The 8,975-nt window shown below is 40.7% G+C and overlaps 1 protein-coding gene across 2 annotated transcripts in view; it reads right to left on the minus strand.

Moving 5' to 3' along the window:
* Positions 1–8,975, minus strand: part of VGLL4 (vestigial like family member 4) — a 118,690-nt gene that overhangs the window by 88,589 nt on the left and 21,126 nt on the right. For both annotated transcript variants that reach the window (XM_014951699.1, XM_014951700.1), the window contains exon 2: positions 557–633. In XM_014951699.1, coding sequence (XP_014807185.1) covers positions 557–620 — 64 coding nt within the window. In that variant the 5' untranslated portion in view covers positions 621–633. The remainder of the gene's footprint in view (positions 1–556; positions 634–8,975) is intronic.

Below are 8,975 nucleotides of genomic sequence, written 5' to 3' on the forward strand. Positions count from 1 at the left end.
ACACGAGCCTCTGTAGCTGAAGCTGAGATCATTCCCAAGGTTAACATCCTCTACTCACCTTTTAGCAGCAGCGAGAGGAAAATGTTATCATTACTCATGATAACAGCCTACCTCTTCAGCTTTACCAACTGAAAAGGAATCTTTGTAACCCACTCATTCCTACCCAGTTATGTGTTCTTAAATGAAAACAAGTCTAATTGACACTACTAGAAAGCACGAGTTGTCAAATCACCCTTAGTTTGACAGCAGCTCCATTACAACTTTGTGTCTCCCAGCAATGCAAATACAACTGGGAAGAAGAGGGGCACCTTTATATGAATTGTTAACTACATTTTCAAAATAACAGGAATGATTCTCCCTTGCCTACTGACCAATTTAAATGCAAAATACTGGGTTCGCACCAGACAAACACAACCTTTGAAGGGCTTCTCAAGACATTTTACTTCTTAGATTCAGAAAAACGCAAAGATCAATAAAGCCAGCGTATAGACTGCTAGATAGTACAAACATAAAGCTTTGGGATACAACAAAGCAGAGAACTAAATTTCAGACTTACGTTTCTCATCATCAGCATGTACTAGAGACGCTGCTCGCGACAAAACATCCAATGGAGTCTCCATTCCTCTCTGGATCCTGGAAAATTCAAAGTTTCAAAGAGTAAGCTCATAAAGTCCTTACCACAACATTGTAGGTGTTAAGCCACTTGTTCATAGCTTGCATACATCAGGTTGTACAGAAGGAAGCAGTAATAAACAACAACAGCATGACAGCAGAAAGAATCAAAATTCCAGGTTTCTGCTGCTCTTTTCACGGAATCACTGAATTCTTGGAGTTGGAAGGGACCTTCTAGAGATCATCTAGTCCAACTCCCCTGCCAAAGCAGGATTGCCCAGAGCACATCACTCAGGACAGTGTGAGAAACACCGACTCACATCTTAGAATTTAAAGAGGACAAAGTCACCAAAGCAAAGGTTAAAAAAATAATAATTTATTAATACGAAACAGCGCTGAATCGGGTGCACCAAAAATAGATGCACGTTGATCTTTTAGCTTTCAGGTATTTTATACCTTTATCCCGGCCGCTTGAGTTTCTGTCTCCCTTCTCATTGGCTGAGAAGTTGGAGCTCACATTCTTCCCGACCGCTTGACCTATTACAGGTTTATTTTGCACTTTTTCCCATATAAGGCACACACACACCTATTCTACGAAATCATTATCCTAAACATGCCTTTGATTAGTTGATTATGCTACACGTTATTTCAGAGTCTTTGTTACCATCTACTTGGCAGATTTACCAGACTGGTTTCTTTGGCCTTATTGATACTCCCCTCCCCTCTGGGTTCCTGTGTCGAAGGCCATGTTCCAGTTTGTTTCTCTTCACTTAGATAACGCTCTGCGAACAAGGATCCCTTGATAGACCAAGGGCATTTTTGGGGATTAATTGGATACAATTTATTAGACTCTACTATTACTAAGGCTTCTTTGTTAGTACTATCACACTAACAATGATACATCAATTAGCTGAAGCAAAACTTAGCTTATTTCCCACAACAGCAACCATGTGGGTCTTGAAAACCTCCAGAGAAGGGGACTCCACACCCTCCCTGGGCAGCCTGGGAAGGCTCTGTCACCCTCACCATAAAGAAGTTCTTCCTCAGATTTGAGTGGAACTTCCCATGTTCCAGCTTGTGCCCGTTGCCCCTCGTCCTGTCACTGGGAACCACTGAAAAGTTATACCACTCCAGGATTTGTTAAAATTAAGTCATTGCTGAAAACAAGGCAACACTGGATATAGCTTTCCCACCAACGACTCATCCAAAACAAACCAGAAGACCAAATTCTCAAGTGGTCATCAAGCTGATGACCACTGCTCATCTATGTTGCAGCTGGGTTATCTGCTGTACGTTGTAAGCATTTTTGCCTCCCACATGCCAACCTTCCATCCCCATACGTGGCTAATTGAGACAATATCCAAAGATATTGTCACTCATCTGAAGTGAAGATGATAGCTGGCCCCACTACTACAGCAGAAGATTGCTTTGGTTCCATAGTATCCAATAAACTTGTCCTCTCCTATGCCTAAAGTGGAGTTATCCAAAGATATAAGCCATTAAAACACTTTCTTACTCATTAATGTATAGTCAAACACGGGGCACGGGTATATATGGAACACCACAAGCAGAAAACTGTAACTTCTATAACCATAATCCCACCTCAGTAGTTGCTTTTCCCTGTTTTTCTTCCCCTCTACAACACATAATTCCCATACATGAAAAATTAACCCCATCACATAAAGCCCCACATTTCGGCACTACGCTAGAGCAACAGACTCTCCCATTAAAAAAACAATAATAAATGTATTAAAGCTTACATAAACCTCTCCAAGTTTCACATGAAGGGCTTCAAAACTAAAAAAGAAGTTCCAAAAGACATGAAAGGGAAAGGGAGGAAGAGAGTAACAAGTCCTCAAGATGCTTTTGTTAAAAGGCCAACAACTTCTATGTGTTTTTAAATAAGAGGGCAACAGCATAGACAGAACTGTTAAGAAAACAAATGGAAAGAGAGAGAGAAAACCCAGGACTGCTAACAATTCTGGGTTTTCCCCCCCTGCAAAACTAGCATGCAATTCTGTCATAGGAGCTGTTTACTGTAACTTACTTTACAGTGTGATCTTAAAAAAAAAAAAAAAAAAGGTAGTGGCAACTACAGAAATCTCAAACACATGTATATAGACTTAACAACAAGCATATGTTTGGGAAGCAATTTCCTTGACTTTGCACTATAAATAATAAGCCTCACTATCCTCTCTTCCTCTTCCTAAATAATGTCAAAGACTTTAAAGCTAAACAAAGATTTTAGAGCATAAGAGAAGGGATTTTTAAAGTATTTTTAAGTTTCAAAAATATTTTTTCAATAAAGAATTAAATCCAGTCTTGCTTCCATAGAACAGTGCAAGAAAAGACAACTGAAATAACTAAGTACAATGCTTGAGAAAGTAAAAACATGCATTTGCCCTCCCTGTCGGAATCAGTTTTTGCTCAGGAACAGTATTTTAACTGAAACTTATAAAATCAGTTAACTCTTTCATCTGAAGACAGTACACGTGGGCAAGAAGTTTTAGAAAACAAGATCTTACATTCTCATTTTACTAACTTTGTTTTCATTAAATATTTCTTTATATCACATTTAGCCACACACTCTTCCAAATCAAAGCAGAGATTTGGAAGAGAGTGTTGACTGAAGAAGCCTTCAGCATCATTCCACTTCGATCCCTCAGGCTCCAATACTTGGTTTCTTTCCTGCTTTTTGTTTTCTTGGGAGTTTAAAATTTATATTTATTATATTAATTTATACCTTATTTCTCCCCAGAGCGTTCATTCCTGACCCACTCACACAAATTCCTCTAAGAGAGTGAAAATTCAATTGGAAAAGATTAAAATGCACCCGATCAGATGATGCAGCTACACCAAACTGATGGCTAACTCAGGATTTAGCACTAACCAGCTCTCTCCTAAATGTCAAAGACAGCCATCACAAAACTTTTTGGTCAACTCTTTAGAAAAACCCTCTGTCCTATATTGCAAACAAATTGCCGTTTTCTTTAAGTTTTTCAGTAATTTTCAAATAATGGGAGTAGCAGATGCCCGATGCCTTTCCGGAACACGCTCCTAGTAAGAGAATTAGCTGGTGACAGAGGTCCACAGTGAGAGAAGGAAACAGGAACCAAGTCTTAATTCTATTCAGGAAATTAGACACTTAAGAAACAACTTCACTAAAACTGGCCTCAATATAGTTTTGTAGCTTTGCACATTATTTAAGTTCATATCACGAGAGCGCTGCAGAAGGAGTGTTGTGTCCATTCAAGAGCTTCTTTAAAGGGACACCGTTAATACAGAGATCTGCAATTTCCAGGAGCAATACCATATACGCTGAGATTCTTTAAACATGTTGCAAACATTTACAGTTGTGAAAACGATCTCCACTATAAACCCCCAGGTTATTTTTCAAACAATATGAAATGTCCCTCTGTCCCTAAATTATATTAACAAGTCAGGGGTAAGAGTTTAGGAAAGAAATAAAGGCTGCCTACAGGAGTGAGAGGGGAGGAATATTCTCTTAGTTCAGAGCTGAAAAGCCTACTTCCATCTGGGCAAGGACAGCAACTGCTACCACCTTCAGAGAACAGCCTGCTCAGCCTCAGAAGAGTCCTGCTTCAGAAATGAAAGAATAGTTCAGTTTCCAGGGTTCTGACAAAAGGCAGTTAAAAAGCAGACTTCTGACAAAAGCCAAGGAATTCTCTGTGTGTCACAGAGACCCCCGTCTGTGCAGCAGAAACTAACCTCAAGTTGAGTTTTTGTAAGTATTCCTGTCAAAAAAGCAACTCTCTGGCAGCCTTCGTGCAAGTCTCACTCTACATCCAGATCTCATAAGGGACAAGTGACCAGCAAAACACAAGCACACAAACTTAACTTCTCTGGATAAACCTGATTTAAACACTATGGAAACAGTTTCATAAGCATCTTACTCATTACAAAATCTTAACTGTTAAAGAAACACATGCCAAAAGTGCTTTTACAAGAGTTCAAGGTGGTTTTCTCCTCTGTAATTTCTAACAATTTAATATCTCGGTCCTTTTATTTATCAGCTGCTGCTTCCACTCAACATTACCCCTGTCTGTCACCTCACCTACACAGCAGTAAAGAAAACATTCTGAAAGACAGTAAAGACAGAATGTAAAATCATAGAGTAAGTTACTAAACACTGACCCACTAATAATTTTTTCATTCAATACTTGAAGAACACAACAGCCCCTAGTGTAACGAAACAGGACATTATTTTCCCTCTCCTTTCCAAGCTTTTACAAACTCTGCGCATACAGGGAGTGCTCTCAGCTTTGCACATACCTGCTAACATCTTTTTGAAGACTATAGAGAAATGGAAGGTTTTGGAAGTTAACAGTTCAGTGATTTCATGGATTTACACAGCACCTCCCAAAGCATCCAGGAAAGCACACGGGGAAAAACCCTGAAGTTGCTTGCTGGAAACGTAAGCAAACAGGCAGTGGAGAAGCCAGCACGAGGAGTAACTGCAGGCTGAGCAACGGGACGTTTGTGAACAGCAAAGTTACTATTCATAGTGGGGTATGTCAGGAAAGACCTGGAATAACGAGAAGAACTTTATATCTGGTTAAGAAAAAGGGGAGGATAGCAGAGGGACAGAAAGGAAAGAGAATCACGCAAGATTTACGTTTGTGGCAGTAATCTCCATTCAGGGTACGGGGTGGCTTTTGTCCTGAACGGATCTTAACTGGTAACCCAAGTAACAAGGGGGGTGAGGGAAACAAGGAAAAAGTTGGGAAGAACAAAAGGCCTGTACAAAAGGCATGCTGTGCAAATAAGAAAACTCAGAAGAATTTAGACATAGTTTGGCCATGAAGATCTAAAGAGAGGTCACAGTCATAAGGAAACTTGGATTATAGGTCTGACTGACAGAATAACAGCGGGGCCAAGAGACATTGCAAACACCTTAATAAGAACCATCTGAACGCAGACACTAGTGAGAGGTCTCTCTTAAACGTGTTGAGTGTGAACTAGAGATAGACAACTACATGATGCCAGGGAGAGAGAAAGTTTTCAGTGATGTAGAGAAAACTCTGGTACTTGAATTCATATATTTGGTGAAATTAGAGAGACAAGGGAGAAGTAGTGGATGAATAAACAAAGCCCATCAAGCAACGAAAAAGCAAGACAAGAACAAGACCCTCAAGAAACAATCTACAGTGAGGACTGAAGTGAAGTAAGTGTAAAGACAAGGAAAACAAGATTAACTGAAGAGGATGGCCAAATAGGTCAGAAGCAGCTGACATCTAGGAAGACACAGGCACAGTACTTCCCAGCCAAACCCATAACCAGAAGTATCTCGACAGAGAGACTCTGGGTGATTTCAATGCAGAAAGCTAAACTGAAGAGGAAATCCAGACAGCACTTATCAGCACAATCAATACATCTACAGGGGAAAGGAAGATAAAGCAACCTTTTGATGCAAACCAGGTCAACATCTTTAATTTTTTAAGATAGGCGGGAGCAAAGCATATTTGTACTGTGAATAACGATAAGCACATTGAATTTATTCAGTGTCCTCAATAGCCAAAATACGTTTAAATTCCTTCAGCTGCATCTAGATCAGAGCTTCTGCTTGTGGATATGTAAATCCTGTGTTGAGATACCCATGTGAAACATTAACTGTAAGCGCTCGGTTTAGATTGTGATTACCAGGGAGTGGTGACCACCCTTCTGCATGTACAGTCTCCAGAGTGAGCTCAGGAGACTTGGCCAAAGGAAATCATTGAAATACCGCCTTTTACTCTCAGTCTCCAGAGTGAGCTCAGGCGACTTGGCCAAAGGAAATCATTGAAATACCGCCTTTTTTGTTTTAATGCATTTATTCAGTACTTTGTTTCTTTTTACCGTGCTTGTTTTGCATGCGGAAAATGTGTTTGAACAGGCAAATCTTCAAACAGAAACGACAACTTAACTTATCGCACAGAAAATTACAAGCTCAAAGCAAAGCTCCGGCGTTTTAGCTTGTGCTTTTTGTTTTCTCATTGCGTAAAACCTCCTTAACAAGGTAACAGTCAAAAAAGAAAGCTGTTACCAATGGTATTTGAATTCAAAGCTAGCAAACATAAGAAATTAAAGGTGGAAAAGTCAAACCTGACCATGCCTTGTACCTACAAGATCGCTCGGTGCATCATACATGTTATCCATTCTGCTGCAAACATAGAGTGAAACATCTAACCACAGTAAAAGAACTGGAACTATCTTTTATAATAGAAAACTTTCGAACATATCTGGAAACAAAATTAACCTCCTCGCTGTCTCTATGTTGTACAAGTTATCAAAGCTACTTATATTTAAACAAGAAGCTCTTGATGCTTTATAACATGAATGAACTTCTTTAGTTAACACGCCCCAGAGGTCTGCGTTGATTTTTTTTATCCCATTTTTGCTATTACGCCTTTTTTGTTTTAATGCATTTATTCAGTACTTTGTTTCTTTTTACCGTGCTTGTTTTGCATGCGGAAAATGTGTTTGAACAGGCAAATCTTCAAACAGAAACGACAACTTAACTTATCGCACAGAAAATTACAAGCTCAAAGCAAAGCTCCTGCGTTTTAGCTTGTGCTTTTTGTTTTCTCATTGCGTAAATCCTCCTTAACAAGGTAACAGTCAAAAAAGAAAGCTGTTACCAATGGTATTTGAATTCAAAGCTAGCAAACATAAGAAATTAAAGGTGGAAAAGTCAAACCTGACCATGCCTTGTACCTACAAGATTGCTCGGTGCATCATACATGTTATCCATTCTGCTGCAAACATAGAGTGAAACATCTAACCACAGTAAAAGAACTGGAACTATCTTTTATAATAGAAAACTTTCGAACATATCTGGAAACAAAATTAACCTCCTCGCTGTCTCTATGTTGTACAAGTTATCAAAGCTACTTATATTTAAACAAGAAGCTCTTGATGCTTTATAACATGAATGAACTTCTTTAGTTAACACGCCCCAGAGGTCTGCGTTGATTTTTTTTATCCCATTTTTCACGGTAGCCACATTTTATACCACCAACCTGTTGGATCTACCCCTTCCAGCACCGCTCCTGGGTGCTCATCGCTTACAGAACCCACTCTAAGGTGGGTGTAGAAGCTGGGTGGTAGCATCCATCTCACCTAGTCGCGATAAAGGCAGCCAGCAACTCCTGCAGCATCCTGTGCCCAATCACCCCGTCCCCATGCCCCACAGCGGGTGCTGGAGATGCTGGCCATGTGGCAGCAACTGCTTCACCCCAGTCATTTGCTTCCAGAAACAATGCAAACGCACAGCGTAGGCACAGCCAAACTCTACCAGGAGCCTAACGGACCAGATCTGTGTTTTGACTGAAAGTAGTTCTTGTAACTGATCCCAGATACCAAGACTATAACTGGTGCATCAACAAAAAGAGGGAGAGAGATGTAGGGGATTTAAGCAGAACACACCCTGCATTAGAAATATCCTCACTAGCAGGCAGATGGGAAAATACAAATAAAGGCCAAGACATTTGGATAACAGCCTTCGAGAAAATTTTATCTATTTTTAAGGCAGGAGAGGCAGATTGCTGCCAGATTTTATATAGTTTTGGATCTCAGGGTTCATAATATCACTGCCTGCAAAGAGAATTTCACTCAGGTTTCACAACCCACAGTTTGTTCCTCCACGAGGAATGCGCTTTAAACAACTCCCTATTCTGAAGTTAGAGAAAATCCAATCAGAAAAACTATCCTGCAGGAGAGATCCAGGAGCGCTCCATGAGTAAGTCCTCGTTGGTTTAATTAAAAAACGGTCCATTATTGCTTGTTCCTGATAATCCTGATGCAACAACATGAGTAAAAGGGAAGCGAGCCAGCTTCATCATTTCTCAAATGTCAGTGGAAAACAGTTGTTAAAGTCCCATTCACGGCACTTTCAGGAAAAGGGGTGCCCTCGGCGTCACGTGCACGCCGAAAATTAATTACTTCTGATTACATCTGGGAAACGTAAAGCCAGATTGACCCAAGAGGCTAAAATCGCATGGCTAGAAATTAAATTATCTCTACAAAGGGACCTATATGGGAGTCAAAAGCACGAAGAGCGCCCTTCGGACTCATTCGAGAAGCTTTCCACCGGGGGACTGAGAGAATTCCAGGGGGTTTCTCTACCCCAAGGTGTGATTTTAAGTCAAAATACTTAAAAAATACCCCCCCAAGATAACTTTCCGGAGAGGAGGAAAATTCCCTCGGGATATTTCCTAACACAGCCTCCCCCCCCCTTCTCCTTGGGCTTTCCCCACCTTTCCCTCCAACCCACTGCCGACTCCCGGGCCCAGAGGTTTTTCCCGGACACCCGTGGTTATCCTTTCCCGGGAAAACCGCCGCTGCCGCCGCCGGGAGAGCGGGCC

This window comes from Calidris pugnax, unplaced genomic scaffold, assembly GCF_001431845.1.
Source record: "Calidris pugnax isolate Ruff unplaced genomic scaffold, ASM143184v1 scaffold201, whole genome shotgun sequence".
NCBI lineage: Eukaryota > Metazoa > Chordata > Aves > Charadriiformes > Scolopacidae > Calidris > Calidris pugnax.